Consider the following 26,272-nt stretch of genomic DNA (forward strand, 5'->3'; position numbering starts at 1 on the left):
ATAAACTCTTATTTGATAATGATGATTCACCAAACAACATAACAAGGAATGCATTCTGATCTGTTATACAATTCTTTTGCAGATCTAATATTCTTTTCCTATCCCTTGGTTCTGAAAAGAAACCCTTGTTCAATGATCTACAGCAGATCAAGTGGAATAAATAAGAGACAAGCTACAATCTGATTCTTTAATGTCGTATTCCCTGAGTATGATCGAACTGATATTGATCTCTATAGGTGAAAAGAAAGTAAATTTGTATCAATGATGCTAACTTAGAAGGATGGATGGCCTACTTATACCTTTCAAATGGCAAAGACCACACCTCTTCTGCAATGTTACAAAACTCAGGGAAACTTCACAACTCAGTGTAGGCCGAAGTTTGTATGCTGTCATGACCCAAACTGATATGTCTTTCAAATGTGTTGCCTGTGAGTCCATACAGTAGTCAGAATTCTGGTAGGGCTGTACGAATTTACTGTTCTGTCTGTGCAGTGTGGACTGAGAAAGTGTCATACGGCAAGAAATAAAATGTGTGGTCATAAGGAAGTCTACATTTGTCTCTACAGCGTGTCATACACGTTCAGCCAGTCAAACTACTACTCTAGGTGTTGACATCTCCCAAAGATCATTTGCAGGGCTTAATAAGGGGGTCCCAAAACTGTATTGATTCCAGATTTGATGTATTTATACCATCATTACCTCGTACTATTCCTATTTGTCAGTTTGGTGCCAATAAATCAATATAGGTTGTTCCAAATAGCCATTTGATGGGATTTTAGGGAGTTTGGAATTATTTCAGACCTAATAAACATTGTAACCAGTCTCGCTGTGATGATAATAGAGACTTATTTGGTGTTGGAAATTTGATGTCTTTGAATGCAAGGTTATTGTTTATGTTTCTTGTATAATGGCATATGTGAAAACCATCTTAAACTGAGAAAATACAGACAGAACTAGCTTGGCTTTTTCATTCCTGGAATCATGTTGGTCAATTTATGAATTTTAAATCATAAGACCAAAACCTTCGATAACATATAAATCAATATATAATAAATTGCATTAACAGTCATCCAAGGCATATTCCTTTAGTGGCCACATTAGGAATTAGCTAGAAACTTCACAAACCACAATCTCAAGGATAGCTATCCTTATCTTGCAAAAGCTTGGGTGCAAAATAGTCCTCTCCAACTTCCTAGATCAAGCCCAAGAGCCCTAATCAGTATCCCAGCCCACAAGTACTCCATCTTGGAGAGGTGTACTTGATATAAGCATGAGACTACCTCCTCCACCAAGCCAAGGAATACAAATAAACCTCCCATCCCACTGCACTCCATCTCAGGTTGGCATGCTTGATGGGAAGTAGACTAGGCCTTCCCCTTTCATAAACTCGAAAGGTTAATTGGCCTTCTATTTTGCAACCATTCCTATCCAATTCCAACATAATAATTTTAAGAAAATATAATAGTATAGTTATGAATTAGAGTCGAGGAATACACATAAGCCTCCCATCCCATGATGCTCCATTTCAGGGTGGCATTGCTTGATGGGAGGTAGAGTAGGCCCTCCACTTTCACAAACTCAAAAGGTTAATTGACCTTCTATTTTGCAACCATTCCTGTCCAATTCCAATAGATTAACTTTAAGAATATATAATAGTATATTTACCAAATAAAAATATCAATAATCTTACTTAAATTGGAAAATGCTTAATTAGAGAATACTGCAATTACATCAATTACCCCTACATATTTTTCAGAAAAATATAGATTTTGCACTCATATTCTCATATCACATTTCCACACATAATTTATTAATTTCAGGCTGCTAATGTTAAATCAGAATTGCTCTTTATTGGCTTATTTTCTGATTTTGAATTAAATGATTATTTCTACTCAATGCCCTTCAATTCAGGCTTCCACTCGTTATATCTGTCATTTTGGGGAAAAGGTTAGATCTCTTGCTTTGAAGTTATACATCTTCTTTATATGAATGCAGACTTTCCATCGACCCACTATGGGTCTTGATTAATAATAATGGAAGAAAGTGCTGAGAATAGTAAATTCCAGTCAGCTTCTTTTGAGACAAAACTACCCACAAACTACTCCATATTTCATAAATAGTTATTGCTAATATTTATCAATTATTTGTGTCGACCTTGCACTAATCAATTTCAGACTAAGTATATTATATTTAGTGTGACCTCCTTAGAATATTTTAATTCTTTTCTTACAAAGGGGCATGACACTGAGTTGAGTGATTATGAAATAGCAGTTGCTCCTCAATCTGTTATTCTCCTTTCAATTGTAAAACCTCTCGTTTCCACATTTATTTCAGCTGCTGTTGTGTGTAACGAAATTGGGATGCTTGATGCAATTTTATCATCTCCATTGCATATCATCTTTGTTAAATATATAGCTTCTGGTTTTATTCTCTCTATACATTATATATATCGAAAGAGATATATTTGTAAGTGATACTATCAGTGGTTAATCTGTATACCCCTTTTCGTTATCGGGGACCCGATTCATATTTTATATTTCATTTTCAAGCCAAGTCAATATTAACCCTGGATAACCATCGGATATGTGTTTATATCGGGTGTATGTTATAGCATGACTATCAGCTATAGTAAAGTCTCATGTCCCTACGGGGAGATGATCCTCTTGCCTCTCTCATAAATATAAGATCACTGAATGGAGACTGATATCAATAACAACGGGAATACTCGGTCTTAGCAGCGATTACAATATACTTGCAGTCAAGTTTATCATTTGGTCTGGAACATCCATACTTCATACTTCTGTTTTATGTTACAAGTATTTGAAAGGCATACACAATCAAACATATTACTACAGACATCAATCTGATATATATATATATATATATATATATATATATATTAGCGTAACCCAGGTGCGCTCACCCGGGTCAAAACCCCGGTGCAGGTGCGTCACGCACCCAAGTACCCCCACTAGCAGCTTTGCTGTCGCTGCATCCCCGCTACACCAGTCAAGCACCCAAGTGGGAAGTGGTGCTCGGGTGCTTCTTGGGTGTGCGGGTGCTTCTCAGGAGCTTGCGACTTGCTTCTTGGGTGCTCACGGGGTGTGCCAAGAAGAGGCCCAAAAAATGTTTTAAAAAACAATAGTTTTTGCATTTATTTTTTGTTTTTGTTTTTTAAATATGCTAACCGTAATTGGGTGTGGATTCCATGTGGTCTATTTGAAGGCTTAATAAGACCAATAGATCTCATTTTCATTTCACCATTTTGGAGCAGCAAGGAGCTAAGTGAAAAAGAGTGTTTGGAGGAGCTTGTGAGAGATCAGTGGGTGGTTTTGCAAGGGATTGCAAGATCAAGAGGAGCAAGAGGAGCATGAAAGTTTGATTTGGCAAGTGTCTCCTCAAGTTCAAGCCTTCAAGGTAGGGTTTTTTTATTTTACTTAGTTTTATTGGTTTTAAAAATCAATTTTTAATTTTTAAATTTAGTATTTAGTATTTACTATTTAGTTTTACTAAGTTACTTTCAAGTTTCAGTGTTCATTCTTGAATCTTGGTGATAGTTGAATCTTCTTAGTTCTGTGATTTTTTATTTTATTATCTATATTAATTTTTAAATTTTTTTCATTGTTCTTAAAATAAAAATATGGCAATATGGCATATGCTGAAACGTATTTAGTATATGCATATTTAGTATTTAGTAAAATATGTTTCAGCATATGCCATATTGCCCTATTTTTATTTTAAGAACAATGAAAAAAAATTAAAAATTAATATAGATAATAAAATAAAAAATCATAGAACTAAGAAGATTCAACTATCGACAAGATTCAAGAATGAACATTGAAACTTGAAAGTAACTTAGTAAAACGTTTCAGCATATGCCATATTGCCATATTTTTATTTAGTATTTACTTTTAGTATTTAGCTTTAGTTTTTAATACTTTAAATTTTTAAATAGTAAATGCTAAAATTAAATAGTAAAGTTTTAAGTTTTAAATTATTTTTACTTGGGCTGAAATGTATCATGATCATTTTTATAATTTTATTTTCATTTTGTGAAATGCAGTTTTATAAATGGCTTCTAGATCCAGTCAGAGTGCAGAAGACATGGAAATTAATGAGCCAAATGCATCTGATCATGAGCCTGAAGGAAGTGATCATGGGGCTGATGTAGGTGGTCAATCCGAGCCTAAGGAAGAGCCTCCTTATGTTGCACTAGGGGTGCCTTCTACCGATTGCCCTTCAGAGATTTTGAGTAAGTATGCTAGGGGTCCTTATGACCCAAAGTCCCCTCTTAAACAGTTTGCTACAAAAATTACACACCCTACACCTTCAAGGGATGGCACACGCAAATGGAAGTGCAATATATGTGGAGCAGAATGGTTTGGTAGCATTACAAGAGGTAATTCACACCTCCTTTTTTGGAGTGGCTATGGTGTGAAACCATGCATGTTCTTGTCAAATCCTGAAAATGTCAAATACAGAATTGAAGTGAATAAACTATGGGGCATTCGTGATGATAGTGATGTTCCCGTGCCTAGATCTTTGTCTGCTAGGCAACAGGTACAGCATATACAACAGTTACAGGGGCAGCGAGATACATCTACCCGTATCTTGCATCAGAGAGCAGGGACTATGTCATATACACCATCATTCTCCTCACCTACACACAATTCAGCAGGGGACAGCAGTAGGGGGAAACGGAAAGCAACCACAAGTCGTAGTGATAGCAACCCCCATTGCTCATTTATTTAACATGCATACAAGGGACCGGTTAGATGATGTTGTTGGTGATTTCTTCTTTGCCAATGGCATCTCTACACATGTGGCTCGATCTCTTTATTTTGTGAGGACGATGACTATGGCAGTGAATGAGGGAGAGCCATCATATGTGCCACCAGGTGACCACAAGCTCAAGACTACAGTGTTGGATAGAGCCTATGACAAGGTTGGGATCTTGATGGAGCAAATGAAAGCATGTTGGATGGAGTCAGGTTGCAGCATTATCATGGATGGGTGGACGGATATTAGTCCATTGTCCACTCATCAACATTATGGTTACATGCACGGAGGGCCCATATTTTTTGAAGGCAATTGATTGTTCAGGGCATCATAAAGATGCTGATTTTTAGTTTCATGTGCTTAGGGAAGCCATTGAGGAGGTTGGACCACAAAATGTGGTCCAAGTTGTGACAGATGCAGCACATGTGTGCAAAGCTGTAGGGAGGCATGTTGAGGCAGCTTATAGGCATATTTGGTTGACTCCATGTTGTGTGCATGCCATGAACAGTGCACTCAAAGACATGGGGAAAATAGAGTGGATTAGAAAGGTGGTTAATGATGGAAGAGAGGTGCAGATGTTTATCTGCAATCACCATACATCACATGCACTTTTCAGGAGCTTCGCAAAGAAACAATTCCTGAAACCAGTTGAGACCAGGTATGCATCATATTATATTCTCTTGGAGAGAATGATGGAGTTGCAAGAGCCATTGCAACTCATGGTTATGACACAAAAATGGAATCGATTGCCTGAGTCCAGAACAGAGCAGGGGAAGAGGGTAAAGGAGACAGTGAAGAGTGATCAGTTTTGGAGTGATGCAAAATACATAGTCTCCATCATTACTCTAGTGTTTCAGGTGATCAGATATGGAGATGCAGATTCACCTAGCTTTGGAGAGGTTTATGAGTGCATTGATTCCATGCTTGGGCAAATGAGGGTTGTTGTGCGTGAGAGAGACCCCACTCTAGCATTCAATACGGAGCACATTAAGCCTATCATTCACCGTAAGTGGGAGAAGTTGAACGCTCCTTTGCACATGGCTGCCTATGCATTGAACCCAAAGTGGTACATACCTAGGCCTGGTAGAGTCACACCACTTCGGGATGATGAGGTGAAGAATGGGTTCTTTCGATGCATTGCCAAAATGTATGATACAGAGACTGCTAGTGAGATTTGCACAGAGTGGTCTGAATTTGCTAGTCTTTCAAGTAATCCTTAAATCTTGATTTAGTGCTCTAAACTATTTATAATTATAAGTTCTTTTAATAATTAATTGTTACTTTACTTATAGGTTATATCTTTATTTAAGTTATTTATAATTTTAATATTATGTTGTAAACTTTAAAACTTGTAGTATACTCGGATATTGCAAAGGTGGATCTCAAAACCATGGCACAAAAGAATCCCATTTTGTGGTGGAAATGTCATGGGTCACAAAAGTTAAAGATCATCTCACTAGCCATTCCACTACTTTCTCAGGTTTGTAATACTAATAACTAATTCCAGCCCTTTACAATCTTAACTTGAAGAGTTTTACCTTGCTGATTTTAATTTATGATTCATTGATTCAATAATTATTAATCATCAATTTACCATTTATCATTTGTTACAAATTGTATGAACATTTGTTTGTAACTTGTAAGTTGTAACTTTCAACTTTGTTATCTCAGGTGTCTAGCTCCTTAGCTGCAGAGAGGAATTGGACCACCTATAGCTTCATTCACTCTGTTAAGAGGAACAGACTTACCTCTAAGAGAGCGGAGAAGCTGGTTGTTGTACATGGTTACTTGCGGCTCAAAGATCGCAAGACACGCAAGTACAAGGAGAGCCTTGCAGCATGATGGGATGTGGAGCCAAAGGATCCAACTCAGATTGATGAGGATGTCGATGTAGAAGCCAATGTAGGGCTAGTTGGTGTTCCTTTAGAGGATCAAGATCTTACCCATGAGGAGTCTAGTAGTTCCAGTGATGAGGACTTCGACATAGGGGATGATTAGAGAGCACTTGAGATGATCCCATTCTCATTATTGGCATTGTGTCATTTTGTTGATTATACTCACTTTGATATGGCTATGATACATTATTATTATTTCACTGTTTCATGCTATTCAGCTCATTGTCATTATGAGCATCTTTATGATATATGATATTCATAAAATCATATTTGTACAATGAATTTTGAATCTTGCATCTTGAACTAAGTTAAATTGTCAAATGGTCATTAGTAATAGTAATGGTTATGAAATTTCAAATTTCAAGTTTGAACTTATAGTTTGTGAATCACATTTTGATTTTCTCTATTCATTGTAGTCAACTATATTTTGTATGTTAATGTTACATTGTTATATAATATATTGAAGTATCATTTCATAATTAGCATTTTCAATCATATATATTAATAATATGATATATATACTATGCAACCCCCTCCCCCCACTCCCTCTTCTCTCCGTCCCCCCGCCGCACCCTCGCCATCCCCAAATTGAGGCTTTTTTTTTTCCCGTACCCAAAACTCGTCCCGACGCCCCCCCGCACCGCTGCACCCCTGCGCTGGGGTAACACTAATATATATATATATATATATATATATATATATATATATATATATATATATATATATATATATATATGCATTCAAAGTTGGTAAGTTATTCTGAAACAACATAATTCTAGACTGTGATATTACACCTTCTCTATCAAATATTCTATACATTAACATGGTATCAGAGCCATCCTAATAGAGAAACTCAATCTTAGAATTATTAATCTCAGAACTATCTATATGAGATTTTTTATAACCTTAATTCAAAATGGTGAATCATGTAAGACTAGAAGATAGGCTTGAAGGAGCCTCAGATTTTGCATCATGAAAAATCAAAGTAATGATTGTACTATGTGAAATGGAGTTAGAAGAGTTAATAGAGGAAAATACATCTATGCCAAAGAATGATCCAGACAAAACAACTTGGAAAAGACGCAACAACAAAACCATGAAAATCATCATAGATTCAGTTAAAGATCACATTCTTCCATCCATAGAAAATCTTAACACAGTCTTTGAGGTGTTCTCCACTATAAAGAATACTTTTAAAATTAATAACACAAGTAGATTGCTAACATTGAAGCAAGATCTACTATACATCAAGATGAATAATGGAGAAACTATTAAGTCCTATTTCCTAAGAATCTCAAAATTGAAAGATCAACTTGCGACCATTGGAAATCAAGTAGATGACAAAGAACTCAGCATTACAGCCCTAAAAGGACTACCACTATCTTGGGAAACATTTATTCGTGGACTAAGTTCTCGACCAGAGCTTCCTAAGTTTGAACTACTCAAAAATGAATGCACTCGAGAAGAGTCAAGATTAATTATGAGAGGAATAATTTCAAATCAAGAGTGAGAAATTCAAGCTCTTCAAATCAGTGCCAATAATAAAGGAAAAAAAAGGGAATTCATCAAAACAACAAGGAATTCAACAAATCATGCAAGAAAAGAGATTGGTCCAAAGTACAATGCTTCAAATGTAACAAATTCGGTCACTCATAACATCTATTTGGAACAGGAGAAGATTCAAGCAGCCCTAGCAGAAGTTAAGGATAAAATGGATGAAAATCTTGCATTTTAAGTTGTTGAACAAAGAGATAAAGTGGATAAACTTAAAAGAGAATCCCAAAGTGAGGAATCAGAGGGGGAATGATACATTTCCAAAGTTTGAATACATATTTGACATATGCAATGTTCTACTCAGATAAATCAATTATCTATAAATTCAGTTTTTCTCTTCAATATAAGCATATTGAATCAGAGATATGGTATATCGAGATTGATTTACATTTGTACAAATGAGAAAACAGCGGATATTCTTACCAAACCTCTTGCCAATGTTAAATTGGAATATTTCAGAGGTAAACTCAGTATGATCAAATTGTAATTTTTGAATATTGAACTTAAGTTTCAATTTGTGTGTTTATGCTTCTAATTGAATAGTGGCATCAAATATGTAATGAAGGATGATGATCTTTCATAGTAATCATTGTAAGGTGACAATCTTACAAATGATAGGCCTATTATCATGACAATTTATGTTATTGTTCCGGATATGACGGAAGTCATTGATAATGAAAGTATTATGATCACTCTAGTTGTTGATTTGGATTGTTAGAGATCATAATACATGTTATGATGGAGTTCATAACATTGTGATTATAGTTATTTGACAAGTCACTAGTTCAGAGTGATAAGGTTAAATAATTTGTTGATTATACGAATATCTTCAATATTGATAAACTTGTTGAGATTTCACTTCTCCCTTGCTAAGAGGGAGTATTAAATATATAGCTTTTGGAGAAGTATTTTATTCTCTTTCTTAATGTTTTATAGCTTTTGTTGGATAAAATATGAGATGTAATCCTAAAGATTAAACTCTTTAACTATATATATTTCTACCGATTCATATCGGGTTGAAGACATCTGCAATAGTTCAACATAGGGTTTAGTATCACTGTTGATATTTCAGGCTTTCATGTGGATGATTACTAATCATCGAGCTATGCATATTTATCTTAAATATATCTTGTTGTGCATAGTTGCCGAGTTTGCTTATTGTATCGAGCATGTTACTGAAGAGGCACATTATTTACTGTCAGTGTTAAAGATAGTTTTGATTAGTCATGACCACGTAGGGTCATGACTCTACGTGGCCTTTTGGCCACATAGCATCATGCCCCTACGGAGCCATGTCTTTTGGTAGAATATAAATATAATATGCACATCGGTGGACAATGCAATATCAATCACCGAACATACTTGTAGTCCCCAAGATTGTACCACCTATAGATTTCCAAATACATCATCAGCACTTGATTCATTGAAGAAAAATCTGGAGATCTGAACTTCCACATAAAAGAAAGGTAAGTCGGAATTATATCTCTATCAATATTTCTATCAAAGATCGTACACAATAACATAGTATTAGAACAGGTTTAAGAAACGATTCCGATTAGATTTATTTTACTCAAGTGCCCTAAAATATTCAAAGTTTCGTTTCCTTCAAAATAGTGAGCGGTATAAAAATGGAGGATAGACTTGACGATGATTCAAATTATGCAGAATGGAAATTACGAATGAAGTTAACCTTAAAAGATAATGACCTAAAGCAATTCATTGAAAAATTTGACCAACCAAAAGGGAATGACGAATTGATTAAATGGGAAAAAGATAACACTAAAGCCATGAAATTAATTGTGGATGGTGTTAGGGATCATCTACTCCCTACTATCTTTGAATTAGACACAGCACACAAAATGCTTAAAACTCTTGAAGAAATGTTTGAGATAAAAATACAACGAAAATTATAACCTTGAAAGACAATCTCTCCAACATTAAAATGAAAACAAGAGAATCTATTGCCTCATATTTCATGGGGATAACAGAACTAAGAAACCAACTCTCCAAAATTGGCCAGATTTATGATGAAAAAGAATTAACAATGATAGCTCTCAAGGGTCTGCCATCATCGTGGAAGTATTTCAAACAAGGGGTATTTGCTCAATCAAAGCTTCCTAAACTTGGTCGACTAAAGGATGACTACATACAAGAGGAGGGCATGTTAATATCTCAAGGTGATATTCCTATTGGAGGTGATATTCAGGCTCTCACAACCCAAGTTGATAAAAACAAGAAACCTAAATTCAAAAGGAAAAGAAGACATGTTGATTACTCGAAAATGTGATGCTTTAGATGCGACAACTATGGTCACTAAGCATTCAAATGCCCTAATAGATTGAAACATCAAGCAGCTTTCACCAAAGTCATTGATTTTGATACAAATCCAAAGAAACATCCATTCTAAAGAAACTTTGAATATCCTTAACATGTATGAAGTAATTGATTAAGAGGGATTTCTCCTTATATATTCATTGAAGTGTAAAATAAGCTTGTTAAAATTTCTAAGATGGAGTCTAAGAATATCAAATTGTACTATGTTATCTATGTGTATTTACCTTTAATCATTATTGCTATGTGCCATGACCTTTTTGTTTTGAGAATGTTATTACAGGAAGAGGGAGTTTATAAGGAACTCTGATGATTGATATTCAAAGGGAGTTGAAAACATCCTTATATATAAAAATGATGAGCCTACCCTTGTGTACATCATGAGGAAGTGACGACTTCCAAACGATGTCACTTGTATTTGGAGAAGTTATTGTAAGGTGATGATCTTACAATAACTTGTATTATGAGATCAAACAAATTGAGTAAATAGTGAATGTCTTGCATCTCAACATTCTAGGAGGCCATTACTCAGAGTATTTGGTGAATATCTTTGATATTCTAGGAGGCCAATACTCTTGATATCATATGTGATATCAAACCTTATTTTTTTGAGTAAATGTTGAATATCATATGATATTTTGGGAGACCATTACTCATGATGTCAAATGTGATATCACACCTTAATTGAGTACTTGGTGAATATCGGATGTCGATATTCTAGGAGGCCAATACTGTTGTTAATTCAAGTGTTTGTGAATTTGAACATTAATTAATATGATTTTGATTTGTGAAGTCCTTTCTCAAGCATGTCTATTTAAATTATTCTTTATTTTCTGTGTTTGTAAGCACGGATATCTAGTCCCTGCGTTTCATCCAGAGATCACTACATGGAATTTTCTGTTTACAATCACGAAACTTTTTGCATAAGGTGTTCGGATATTATTTCAGCTTAAACCCTCGACAAAGATCCAAAAACATTGGATTACATATTTGTTTTCCTATAATTCCAAACCTCCAAATAGAAGTTTGTGAATGTTGTTGAATGAAGTACATAATTGCATTTGTGTTTTACTTAAGGGACCTTCCTTTTTCAAAAAACAAGAAAACTTAACTAGCACTTGCACCAAAAGGAGGTGCAATGATTAGCCAATAGTAAGATATACATATTAAACATTATGTCGAAGAAATTAGAGATAGAACCAAAACTTAGTTACATCCTAACTCTAATTTAATCCATGTTAACTCTAAATATACTATTAACCCTAGAATAACAAAAATTTAATGTTAACACTATCTATATTCTTAATTTAAATCCGAGGAACACCAAATCCAATCCTAATTGAACCCTAATGCTCATGCTAAATGCTAACTCATACTAATACAACTATAACTCTAGCCACTAGCATAATCTTAGAATGATAATCAAGTATTTGAATACTAATGTTTACTCTAAACCTAAATGAATCTTGATGCTAACCCCAACCCTAACCTAAGCTTTGCTTTAAAATAGAAACATTAATTTAACTCAACCTTCAACTTCATCCAACTAATTTTTGTAGCTTCATTTAAATCTTAATGAACTATACATATATGGCCACTCTTCTAATCCAAGTCATAATCAAAAGTCCATTCCAAATCTTATGAACCTCCATCTTCTAATTCATACATCCAGCATATTCTAAGAGAGTTTTTAAGTCACATGTCCATACTTCCTCCATTATAACCATGTTATCTAAAGTCTGGGCTTAATTCAACACTAGGTTTGAGATTTCATAAGTCAATCCCCAATCCAATCTAACTCAATCTCATCAAGTTCTTCCAAATGGCTTTCTTTCATTCTAATCGCAACTAACCTTTGAAGTCCCTTAAGATCCAACACAAAACATCCAAAGGCCCAATTTTTTTGTATTCTAGAATAATTTAACCTAGCACCATTTAGGTGAAAATAAAGATATTATATTAATTCAATAATGGTCAAGTAATAATTAAAACTATAATATAACTCATTCAAATTAAATTTAAGGAAATTTAGTATAATATATTTGGTTTCACAATCATATTAAAAAATATGTAGTATTCATAGTTTGATAATTATAACTCAATATATCCAAATGAATTCACATTTATAACAAAATTAAACTTACAAGTCTATTTACTTTTCATCTACAAGACTTTTTAACCAAAACCAATTTGACTTCATTCAAAAGATTATTAGAGATTATTTGTGGTGTGATGGTAAAAGGAACAAGAAGTATCGTGTGGTCAATTGGGAGTGGTGCAACAAAAGCAAAGAACTAGGAGGTTTTGGGCTCAAATATCTAAAGACCCAAGGAATTGCTGTTGCAGTTAAATGGGTGGGAAAAGCCAGTCAAGGTAATGAACCTTGGAAGGATCTCATTAGACAAAATATATCTCATGGCCAGCCTTGTGGAACAAAGGCATTGAGGGGCCTTAATTTTTCTGATATGCTAACATTGGACTAATAATCTCTGAAACTCATTGATGTAGACCTCCAAACTGCCTGTCTCTCTCAACTGTGCAAGATCACGAAAGACGATCTCTGGGTCTTTCTTATCAAAGCGCTCTACCAATCTATCCACACAATCCTAATAGGATGTCACTTGATTATGCTACAATGTAACCATACCATGTGACCACCAATCATGTGCTGTGCCCTCCAAATGCACGGTGGCATACTTGATGGCATCACTCTCCGACATAGGCCTCAATGCAAGGAATGTGTCTAACTTATGGATCCAAGCCTGTGCTGTCATCTGCTCGCTACCATCAAAGGATGGTAATGTGAGCTTGCTAGCAGCTCGCTGCAACTCACTGTCCCGGCCTCCTCTAGGTCTCCTGTTCTACTGGATATTCCTCATGTGCTCTCTCCTCTGACTCGGGTAACGATCAAAATTCAGCAATTCACGAACATGTGGAGGCAATGCCTACCAATTTGCATCTACAGCTCTTAAGGTCATCCTAAAAATCCTCCGGCATATCATCTCCCATGGCCTCCTGGGCCTCCTCTCTAAGGAAAGTAGGACGTGTAGGCCTATCTGCAATCCATGATCTGTGTCTAGGTGTACCTCGTGAACCTGCCACACTCCTGTTATCCTACTCTGGTGTCCCCCTATCCTGTTCTTGATTATGTATGTCCTATGGGTTCATGCACTCAACCATGGTGGTGAGTGCCTGCAAAGCCTGAGCCATCCGCTCTTGTCCTGTAACCATTGCTTTGAAAAATTCCCTTGTTTCCTAATCCTCATTCCTATTGTCTTTGGGTGGGCTATGCTCTTGTCTGTCACCCATGGTGTCTGGCTACCTATCAAAATCTTGTTCCCTATCAAACAAAGTTTGCCTGCCAGTGTAAAATCTGTGAGAGCCAACCCCAGGTGGCTGCATGTGATTGCTAAACCCTCAGGATGGTAGGATTTAGCTCTGATAACACTGTAATGACCCCTACCAATAGGCCACTAAAAACCTCTAATGCTGAACTTTGAAATTTTGTCAAACACTTGGCATGCAACTGAAGACTACTACTAAAAGTAAATGTTGAACATAGGAAATTGCTCAAAACCGTATGCCATTCATATATCAACAATTTGCAACAATGCCATACATATTTCAACCAATAATATGATCATCAAACCCTAGGTTGGCAATATAGATAGTCTAAAAATTACAATACTCTTTCACTTGCAAAATCCTAGCCTTCCTTTGATACCAATAATGCCAAATGGCAAACAAAGACAAGTACAATGTAAAATAGTAAAGTGCTGAAGCTATATTTTGTACTCAGCTGAAAACATACATTTCTCAGAAAATATGCCAAATGCCACATGAGAAGTGAAGAACCTGATTGTAGATGGCTGTAATAATTTTTACCAATACTGAAGATGCCAACACCCAAGCCAAGGTCACCCCAAATCTGAAAATGTACTTCCTTGCAAATTTTCGAAAATATCTAGGAGTTTTGAAAATTCCTTAAAAATAAATCATGACATTTTGGAACTCCAAAATGCACCTATCGTTATCTCCTGGACGATAGAAATCCGATGCAAAAATACCCAGAATGATATGCTAAGTAATGAGGAAGATATGAACAAAAATGTGGTTCCAACGCCCTATCCTGAAATTCTGAAAATTGGATCAGACTTGTAGCAAAAACGAACCAGCAACTATAAATCTTTCCTCCACCACAATTAAGCCTTCTAAAGATGTCCTGCAATCAATCCATGACTGAAAATGAATAGTCCTCAGAAAATGCCCTCCTATAATTTCAGGTCTGCTGAAAGAAGCCTCCTAAAATTTCGGATCTGCTAAAAATGGCTTCCTATAATTTCGGACCTGCTAAAAACGTCCTCCTATAATTTAGGCCATGCTAAAAATGCCTCCTAACATGCTAAAATGCTGACAATGGCCTTAGGCCCAATGATGCCCTAGCTAAAGTGACTGTAGTATCACCTCCAAATGTGCAATCCTTCAAAGGATATTTCACCTCCTTAGTTATGCAAAATCCTTAGGAAACTCCGTTCCTAAAGAAGAAATGATAATCTGCAGACCAAGATGGCGCCACAAATGCTCAAAGAAAAAGGTAGTGTAAACTCAAGTTATGGGATGTCCAAATGAGAGGCCAAGCACTCTATTTATTCACTTCTCTAAGAAGCCACTAGAACTTCTAGAAGTATCCATAAAATATTCTTACGAGATACCTTTATAATACACTTTTATATAAAAAGTAACTTTATAAAATAAAAAGTGCAACTCAACTCAAAATTATAACATTTGGCCCCGCATAACACATAATAATAAAAATATAATAAATACCATCTTTCCAAAAGCAAATAAGACCATCCACTCTCCAAATAATCATCAGAATGACTCTCTCACCAAAACCATCTGCCTACGAGAGTCCATGATAGGCAAATCCACTAAAAAATGATGTCACTAAAGAGGGGACATGACAGATGAGACCCCCATGTATCAGGTAAGACTAAATATATCTACTCTATTCTAACCCATACCATGAAATTCTAGAGCACCTTAATTGCAAACGGTACTTGAATCTAATGCCTTCTATTTGGAGTACATGCCTCACTAACCTCTAGTCTCGCCCTATTGAGCCTAAAATTACCTGTTTCCTTTGGCGTCTCTTCCTGCATAAACTTCCCCTTCAAGAAACTTGGGAGTGAACCAAATATTTGTTAGGTCTCAATCTTCCAGAATTAGGTTTTCATGTTTTCTTTGAATGCTCTATTGCAAAAGATATCTCCAATATGTTTCGTATGGTCAAGAATAAGGATTTTTAATTACAAGATGTTGTATCTAGGATCATTATTACTAGCACCAAATAATGTAACACCTTCTAGTCCATTTTTTCTTTTATGTTATATATTATTTGGAAGGTTAGAAATGATGACATTTCTGCAAGAAGGCCAAGGAAGCTTCTGAGCCTCTGAGGAGACCCATTTTTGCTGACATCTCTTTACAGGTCACAATTGTTATAAAGATGAAAGATAGCAAGTTTTTGCAGGTGCTAAGGGAAGGCAAATCCACCATGGAAAGGAAAGAAATTGCCTATGGGTACACAGTAAAGGATGTGGATGACTTCAAGATCACACTAGCAGAGTTCATCAATCAGTTGAAGCAAAAGAGACAATGGAGGAACAAAATTGGTACTTCACAAGAAATGGATCAATGGCTCAGGTCTGCGAATATTTGTAGCAACACTGTTGCTTCTCCAGGCACCAATGACTATGACTCAAATCAGGGGATGCCTCCAAATTGTGACAGCGGAAATTTAGATGTTGGTTTACAGAAGTAGTACTAGGTGTTGTCCTGCAATTTGTCACCACAAAATCTAGTTAACAATACGAAACTTTTTCAACTTAGTTTCGCATTTCTCCGAGTTAGTTCATTATTTAATTGGCTAACTTTGATCAACCAATTGATTCCAATTGATATAATAAATCCTTCTACTAAAGGCTTCATCAAGTCTTTTTAGTTTTTTGTTTGTTGAGCCTACACTCAATATTTGAAGCCTTCAACGTCTTTTTCTCATTTGAGTGTGTTGGTTTTTGTTTCTTTGGTTTTGCTCAACTCATTGCTTTTGGTTTTCCCTTCAATTCGGTCTATCTTAAGGCTTAATCAGAGCTGGCAATCAAAAGATATGACCATTTTAGTGCCCAAAAAGTGGACTCTCCAAGTGCAACTGCATGAATTAAATTACCATGTTATATTTTGAAGTTGATATTCACGTTTTGAAAAATATAACATAAATTCATTTTATGTTATGTTTTTAAGTTACTTTATCATTGTAATTTTTTACTTAAAGTAACTACAAAGCACTTTATGTTATATTTTTAAGTTAAGTTGCTTTTCAATTTTTCACTTAAGTGACTTTATAGTTTTATTTAATTTATGAATTTTAATTCAAACATCTTAGTAAATAATACTTTTTGAATGATATTTGCACATTATATATTTATCTATGTAGTGTAAATATTATTTATGAGCCATTTAAGTAATATTTCTTTAAAAATTAAATTGACATGTGCTTAATTCATCACTTAAGTTGTGCATAGCATGTCTACAAGCACATTTACATGAAAGTATGTAATTGCCTCTAGAGACCACGATTTTGAACAAAAAGGCAATTTGAAAACACATAAAACATGTAAATATATGTGTTTTAAAATATGCAATGACTCCCCAAGAGTGAGACATGCATATTTAAATGTTTTCAAAACATGCAATGACCCCTAAAAAGTGCAATTTTGCACTGAAGGTCATTTATGAACATTTTTTTAAATATGTAATGCACTCCCAAAAGCGCGATTTGCATTTTATCTTCTATTACATGTTTTTAAAATAGGCATATGCACTCTAAAAGTGTGATTTGAATAAGGAGACTCTATTACATGCTTTTAAAACATGCAATCTCTTCCCAAAGGTGTGATTTGCCTTGAAATACATGCATATGCCCTCACAGTACCCAAAATTAAAGATTAAAGGGCAAAAAACTTTATGTTTTCTTCCTCCATGTACACAATTTTTCATCTAAAATGCTTAGATTTGCCAATATAATGGTTTGAAATCCATCATAAGGGGGGCGTTTTTGAGTTTTAATGCATATACATGCATAATTTTGCATATCCAAGACAAAAATGTATCAGAATTTTGCATTTTTGAGCCACGTTTTTGTTAAAAATGCCCAGAAAATTGGGTATTTCATTCACTTTTTTGCATTTTGGAGCGACATTTTTGCATTTGGATCGATGTATTAGTTTTTGGGGAAGTTGATTTTGCATGTACAAGTCAAAAACTATCAATTTATATCCATTTGCGAGCCACATTTTAGCAAAAACGACCCGAATGTTTGAATGAAAAAGCCACGCTTTTGATTAAAACACTCAAAAAATGACATTTCCAGCCCATATGTTTGGATCAAGATCAATAGGGGTTTTTTATGAGTTTTAATGCATGCTATTGCATTTGGACACCACACTTTTGGCATCCTCATGTCAAATTCGACCCTTCCTTGCTCATTAATATTTGTTGAATGCAAGTACGAAAGAAGTCAAATTATTGTTTGAGAATCCGGATTTGGAGGAGAATTGGTCTTCAAAGTTTATGATTCTTGCTATTTTGGCTCTTTAATCTCTAAATAAGTGGACATTTTCAAACTTATTCATGCTTATCTTGCTATTTCCATGTATTTTTTTTGCATGATAATGTTCACTTGTTGATATAGATGCCATGAAAAGTGCATTTTTTCTTTTAAAATAATGAAAATTCTCATTTCCATACTTTTGGATTTTTCCCAAACTCCGAATTCTAATTTGCATTTTAAAGTAACTTGCCTCTTCGCATGTTTGAGTCTAAAACCAAAGGTATGTGTTCATTTTGTGCTTGTCTTCATTGTTTGCTTGTTTGTTTTCTTATTTTTCATCTTTTGGAAGAAATTGAAGTTCTTTCCCAAGAACTTGAGCATGTTTCACTTCACTCCACCTTCCACCTCTTCGTGCAAGTGCATCGTTTCATTCCATATTCGCCATTACATGCCAAGGCAAATTGCATCCATTCCTTTCATATGCAATTACACTTCAAGAGCAATTACATGTAATTCCACTTTTCATGTCATGACAAACTGCATCTCATTCTCCACATGCGATTACATGTAATCTCACCCTCCATCCACATTTACATGCAATCTCATTCTTTGTTCCCATTTACATGCATTTCCATCTTACGAACCTAAATGCATGTCTGTTTTACATATAATCCACTTTACATGTAATGATATCTAGAGAACCTATTTTTGACTAAAGGTCAACATTTTAAAGTCAAAAGTTATCATTTGAATGCATTCATATGCGTCCCAACTTGCATTCTTGGCCATACCCACAAAAGCCAATCATTGCCCACATGCAATCCATCTTTCCAAGTCTGACGTTTGCCCTTTCCATCCAAATACATATGCTTTCCGGTTCATTTCCGACCATCATATGTGTTCCATAAGTGTCTAATACATACTTTGAATACCAACCCCTCATGGATTTGTCATTGTAAGTCAAATCCCAAAGTTCTGAAGGATTCAATCTCATTGGAAGATGCTATCATCTTCATGTTGCACAACACTCTTAAAGATATGTCAAAACTTCTACAAAAAAATAAAAAAACACATCAAGAAGGCATGTTTTGATTCTCAAGAAGCATTAATTCATTTGATCTTCATTTTTCCAATGGTTGTCTGAGAAGTTGAGATTGTGCGGGAATGTGCCAAGCACTTTGTTTCAAAAAAAAAGTTGCAGATGCTTGTCAAAAAGTTGTTCCAAGTTTACCTCCAAACATCATCAAGAAGGTCAAAGTGCCAGAAGATCCAAAATGTGCAAGTCTAACAAGATAATTCACAACTTGCACTGAGGAAAAGCTTGATCACGTCAAGTTTTCAAATTCCAATTGGAAACTCATCATGGTGAATGCAGTGGTGTAAAATACAAGAATCCATGATCTTGTGATCATCATCAAGTACAAGGCCTTTGCCAACAATCCACAAGATTGACTCATTTAGAATCAGTAGCCTCAACTCTTTCTTCTTCTTCTTCTTCTTCTTCTTTCATGTTTGTAGTTGGGGAGGATGTATTGCAGGACATCGTGTAATTAGATGTAATACGATTTACATGTGTAATGACATGTAATCCAATAATTTCTCTTGTTAGTTAGACTGGGTCAAAGTTGGTTGAGTTGCTCCCCCTTTTTCCTCCATCATTTTCTTAATTCCTTTGCCTATTACGGAGTGCCCCCCTCATTGTAAAAATCATCTTTTGTTGTATACAAGAAAACTCTGTCATACTTGTGCAAGCATAACTTTGATTGTGTAGTACAAATTTGGGAGAAAAGTGAATAAAAAAAAGCAATTGGATTTGAAGCTTTGACCAGAAGCAACTGCAATAGAGCAAATTAGAAGCTTTCACTATAATTTGTGTCTATTGTCTTTGATTCATGTTATTATTGTGTGTTCAATAATAGAGCATAATGAGTTAAGAAGCAATCAAAGTCAAAGCTTTGACTAGGAGTGATTGTGGTGATACGTAGGCTAGGAGCTTTGACTGTAGCTAATTGTATTACCATCTCAAGTTCACAAAAAATAGTTAGAATTTCCCTACTTCTAGAAGTCTTTGCACTCCAATGGTAGAGGTTTTTCTTATACAATAGAGATCATCTTCTTCTGGAAATCTTTGTGCCCCAATGGTAGTGATTTTTCTTATAAATTAGACAAACTGGACTTACAGCCAAACCGGTAAGCTTTCAATCAGCCTTTGAGTTTGTGTTGGTTTATCAGTATCACTGTTTCCACCTACTAGATAGAAATGTAGTTAGAGGCTTCATCTTCCCCATTACTCGCTCTGTGGGTAAGTGGATTCTTTTCTGAAAGCCAAGAGGAAAGAATCGTGGTAATACCCTTTCAAATCTCTCAACTTCTTGCTTACCTTTAGTTGATCCAAGGAACAGTGAGAAGGGGGAGCCTTCTCTTCAATGTAGGAGAGACTTTGTCTCACAAATTGTGGCTGATCTACCTATTTTGTTACTAGATTTTCACAAAACTGTCGGTTGCAAAATATCCGCCCAGCACTTGGTTCTTTAGCATTTCTATTTTACAATAATATGTTTTAAAACTCTACCATCTCGCTCTCAGGTACTTTATTATTTTTTGGTGAGACAACAATCTATTGAACTCTAGTTTTTGGCTTGATTAATAAAAAAGAACTCATTTGTTAGATTTATTACAATTGAAATATTAAAAAAATATATGAAAATATAATCACTATTAACATCATTAATATATACAGCGTTTAAATATATTATAATTTGGGTTATATATTTTATCTATTTATATAAAAAATAAATGTTTAATTTAAATTGAATCTACATTTATTACAATAACTTGTACAATAATAATTCATATCATATTTGATTTTGTTATCTCTATTTCTATATTTTTTATTCTACAAATATTTCTATAATTATAACTTAATATTGCTTAATAATTTAATCTTATAATTTTCAAGTATATTATTTTTATTTTTATTGGACTTTTATGTGTATTTTAATTATTTTCAATGTTTTAATATCTATATATTATCTACATATTTTAAAAAACGTTCTTTTTTAACCATATACTCGAATGCTTTTGGTAAAATTTTTATATTGTATATTAATTTTTGAAAATATATTAATATCATTTATATATGACATTGTATCTTACATTTTACATTTTTATTTCATGTGAGATTTTTTATTTTTTCGATTTTCTATTATTTGTACATTTTAAATCAAATATTTTATATTTTATATTTTATATTAACATATATATTTTAAATTATTTTTCATTGTATATTAAATTTAGTCATTTTACATTTAATTTTTTAATCAATTCTTTATTTTATAATCTATAAATCAATATTATTATAAATTTAGAAATTAATTTACTATATTTATTTATGAAATATTTCTTTTATACATTTCTTTTTATTCATTTGAACTATACCATTTAATTTAAAATATATTATTTTTTAGTTAAAATAGTAATTTATTACAAATATCATCCACGTTACATTACTGCTACCTGGGTTAACCCTCCTGGTGGATTACGCCCACGGATGTCATTTTATGCGACACACTTTTTGGAGATCTCAAATGCGATTATTGCCCGACCTAGCTATCTTTCATGGTGTTGGTCTCATGCCTTGCGGATCTCTTTAGGTTCTTTTAGAGTTGGTTCCCATCGTCTTCGAGCTCAATTGGATCATCATATTGACAGAGAGGAGCGGACTTGTTTGTTCTGTTCTTTAGGGGAGGTGCAGGATGAGGCTCACTTTCTTTTTCGATGCCCTATTTATTATGAGATCAGAGGGAGGTTCTTTTGTTTGTTCAGAGAGATTCTCTCTCTATGATTTCTTCAGCTATTATCATCATAGATGCCTTGCACTGTATCTGCGTGAGGCCACTATGCTCTGGGATAACATGATTCAAACTCTACTTCCACACCGGCACTCATCTACTCAGCTCATTACTGCCTTTTTTACACCTTTATCCCCCTTGTGTGGTGTGAAAAGACCCTCTAGCTCTATTTGTCCTAGTGATCTTTCTAGATGCGTCAGATCCCATTCTGCTTATAGGCACCAGCGACACTCTTCTAGGACAGGTCGGAGACAGTGTAGTACCTCTACGCATCAACACATGTACCATTCTATGACTGATCTCTTCTCACCCAAGAAAGACTCCTAGTGCTTTCTATTGCTTATTTTTGTTTGTTGTTGTTGCTTTTCTTCGGACACCTTTGTGTGCTCCTACTAGCTTCAGCCCTGCTTTGTTGTAATCTTTCAGTCCCATAGACCTCTTTTTGGTTTTTCGTAGGACATTAATATCATTATCTTATCTTATCCACTCGATTTTACTTACATTTACACCAAATATTAAAAATAGAATAAACTCCAATAAAAAATTATAATGTAGCTCCTCAAAATGTGACATACGGCCTTATTTGTTTATTGGCATTAATAAAGGGTTTAAACTAATCTTTACCTGAAATTTGTAAAAAATGTAGTACCTGATGGGATTCCATACAAAATATAAAATACATGTTTCAAGGGGTTAAAACTCCCTTGAACTACAACTTACTGACAAATGTTTTTTGATATTATTTTTTTCAATAGGCTTTCGACTAATAAGGCGAGGTATCCACATAATAATAATCCAAATAATATAAATGTTTAATCCATCAAAGTGTGGGCCTCGCGTCCTCATCTTCAACTACCCAAAATCATTGTTCAGATATTCATTCAAATTTTCAATAATAAACTGACGCTTATTTGCTTTTTAGATTCCTGTTGAACAAGTGGCCTTTCAAAATTGATGGTAAAAAATAGTTCGCAAATTGATGTTCCATTAACTTGTTCTTATTACTTGTCACATCTTTGGTCTCAGAGTGTCCTCTAATAGTTATGATATGCACTCACAACACCTTTTTGGAGCCATCTTCTTGTTTTCAGTTATTAAAACTTATATGCTCATCTTTGTTCTTTAAATGCATTTCTCAGCATGATCCAGGATTTTATGTTGCAGCATCAATTTTGAAGGCTCGTTCATTATCTGAGATATCTCTGTGTTATCCATAATTTTTGTTAACCACAAGAAACATAATATTTATTCCAGTTTGTTTAGTGGTGTAGATGTATATCATGTTCCTCTGATGCTGCAACTCTTGAAACCCATCAGGACGAATAACCTAATTTAAACCATGAGAGCTTGTTGGGCCCTAAATTCTTGAAGATATGTGGTTGACATCTACCATTTTCTGCTATACTTTGTAGCTTATATGTATGGCTGTAAACTGAATGAAGATTATCCACTTCTTTATGATTCAGTCCTTAAAAAAAATCCCACAATGCACTATATATCATATTTTAATTCTATAAACAAAATTAAGTCGGATGGGTTGGGCTTAGTCTGTATTCCTGCCCACATGTGGAAAAAAAACATTTGTAAACAAAAAAAAAAAGCTTCTGTGCAAATACAATCCATATCTATATGTGAGCTTGTTGAACACTGTTCAAATGGTTGTGCAGCAAACAGAGGGGTTGACCTGTATTCAATGTGATAGATTGTAGACAGCCTATGCATACTTATAGCATGGGCTCTGGTAATTGATGTGAGCCAATCATAAATCAGATATGGACCGGCAATGGTTGGCACTGGGCTGGCATGATCAGTACCTGTGTTTATCTGACATTTATTGCTGACTTTACGGAGTGGCCGATAGCATTAATAACAGTTAATATGCTAGCCATCATCGCCACTAGTATAGCACCAAAGGATACTATTTTCAAAATCTTATGTCGTGTTAGAGGCATTTATTGTAGGGAGGTTTGCATGTCAATATGAGGCGTTGAAGCAGAGAAACATGAATTATTGTTCAGCATGTATGCAAAGTGTCGATTAGTCATTCATCGTATCACAAACTCCATCATTATCATCTCATTTTACATACATATTTGGTCTATTTTCTCTCGCTCATTTTCTTTTTATTTTCTTATATGAAGTACCTATTGATGGTTATTATGAATTTATGAAATATTTGTTTGTGATTGTCAATTCAACAATTTTTCTCATGACTATTTTGGCCAACTCAGCAAGTGAGACAGAAACAAATCTTGTCAATGTGGCAAAATACAAAGTGCACCCAAGCATCGAGGGTGAACAATTGTATGTACATTCCACACTTTAATACTTGAAAAGACAACCACACACATCATTTAAGCACTCTAAAGCACATGAAGAGTTCAGATCGAATTGCAATTACCACAAAAGTTGATTTTCCGACAGTGCATAAAAAAACATTATGAGACAATACCAAAACCGGTGGAAGTGTCTTCTATAATAGCCTATCGGCTAATTATGTTACGTAAATTTCCCACAAAAATGTTAGTGCATATCATCCTTGTCCATTGTATTAGACAAATATAATTATTCGAACAGAAAGAGTTCAAATTTACAAACACTAACAAGTGTGTTTGCCAAACCAACCATAAAGATATAATCAGCATTGATTGCCAATAGTTTATTGAGTCAATAAAGCTTCTTAAAAACAATAGACTAAGTTGATTCTTTTTCCAAGAAACAATTATTACCTTTTCCATTTTTACATACTAAATACAAGAAAAAAACTTTTAATTTTTGAGTCCCAATGTAACACCAGTACTGGGGCATGTCGGGACGGCGGGATGTCGGGATGAGTTTCCAGGATGGGGGGAAATGGACCTCATTTTCGGGACGATGGGAAGTTGGGACAGCGGGGGGGCAGCCAGGGGATGGTGGCAAGGGGAGGACGGGGTAGGGAGGGGTGTTGTATAGTATACATATAGAACATGAAATGCTTGTTACAAAATGATGTTTTAGTAGAACTTACCAAATTAAAATACTTGAACATAGCAAAAATGCAACATGAACTAGAACCATTGAACATTCAACATGGTAACATATTACATACCCAATAGTAACATTCAAAAATCAAAATTCAAAAAGAAAATCAAGTCCCCATTCTAGGGGCAACATGGTTGCAGAGTGGTAGAGGTAGGGGTACTTGGGTACGCGAGTACCCAATGTGGGGACGTCTCGAGAACGGGTACTCCGAGGTTTGGGAGGGGGGTGCAAGTCCCCATGTAACACTACATTTTTTGCTTCTCTAATCATCATCCAACTCATTGACAATTCTTAAACTAACTTGAGTTTCATTATCTAAAATAAGGTTAATTATACCTGATCATGGACTCTAAAATGGCATCCTGGATCTACAATCAAAGCATCTCCATGGATATCAAAATTTGCATCATTAGAGCGAGAATTTGAATAACCATCAGGTGCAAACACAACCAAGTTTGTTTTTTTGAATGGCTTTAGCGTAGTACTGTTCATTGGAACAACAAGGACGCCAGGGGGATACTCCTGAAATAGAAAAAGCTTTATCAATTTATCGTCCATCTAACATAATTCCACCAAACCTTTGCTGAATTAATCTTAACAATATAGTGAGTTTGCACCTGCAAAAACCTACACCCTACAATAAAATCAGCTTTTTAACTATAGGATAAGAGAATAATCCTATGAAGAAATGACGACCATGAAAAAAGAAAGCCGACAATGTGAATCCTCAAATACCAGTTGTCACAATATTGCTAGCCTTTGTAATCCATATTCATTCTCAAACTACCTACTGTTTTTCAAAACATGATAATCACCCAAAACAATATGTTAACCCTATGCATTTTTTCTTGACCATTTGTAAAATCTAATGCTAAGGCTATATTATTCATCGTTATAGATCAACAAAAGACTCTTTACTTAATGGAGCTTTAAATGAAGAGATAACCTTTAGATCTATATCCAACCTGGTATTGTAATTTAATATTGAATTTCCATTGCAAGGGTTTGCCAAAATGGGAAGAGGAAGCGATGCTTGCCAAAGGTCCTACACGGTCCTCTCTTGCATTAACATCTACAAGCAACTTCCATGCTTCTGGGAAAGTCAGCCACTTAGCTTCCCCTACATAAAATAAGTCAGAAAAGTTGTGTCAAATGAATAAATATGTAAGGAAAACATGTCAGCATAAAATGTTGGACTGGCACATCATTTACCACAAAAAATTAATAGC

The 26,272-nt window shown here is 34.8% G+C and overlaps 1 protein-coding gene across 17 annotated transcripts in view; it reads right to left on the reverse strand.

Moving 5' to 3' along the window:
- LOC149571742 (Metallo-hydrolase/oxidoreductase superfamily protein) overlaps positions 1 to 26,272 on the reverse strand; it is a 299,690-nt gene that overhangs the window by 179,239 nt on the left and 94,179 nt on the right. For 10 of the 17 annotated variants that reach the window (XR_016359873.1, XR_016359874.1, XR_016359872.1 and 7 more), the window contains exons 3-4: positions 26,009 to 26,163; positions 25,380 to 25,565 (exon numbers count right to left, since the gene is read on the reverse strand). Coding sequence is in view for 13 of the 17 variants with exons in the window: in XM_089813148.1 (XP_089669274.1) it covers positions 25,380 to 25,565; positions 26,009 to 26,163 (341 nt within the window). In the remaining 4 variants the exon portion in view is untranslated. The remainder of the gene's footprint in view (positions 1 to 25,379; positions 25,566 to 26,008; positions 26,164 to 26,272) is intronic. The other 7 variants (XR_016359875.1, XM_089813150.1, XM_089813151.1 and 4 more) reach the window with 1 other exon arrangement.

Source organism: Cupressus sempervirens, chromosome 2, assembly GCF_028749045.1.
Source record: "Cupressus sempervirens isolate cs-2001-9-10 chromosome 2, ASM2874904v1, whole genome shotgun sequence".
NCBI lineage: Eukaryota > Viridiplantae > Streptophyta > Pinopsida > Cupressales > Cupressaceae > Cupressus > Cupressus sempervirens.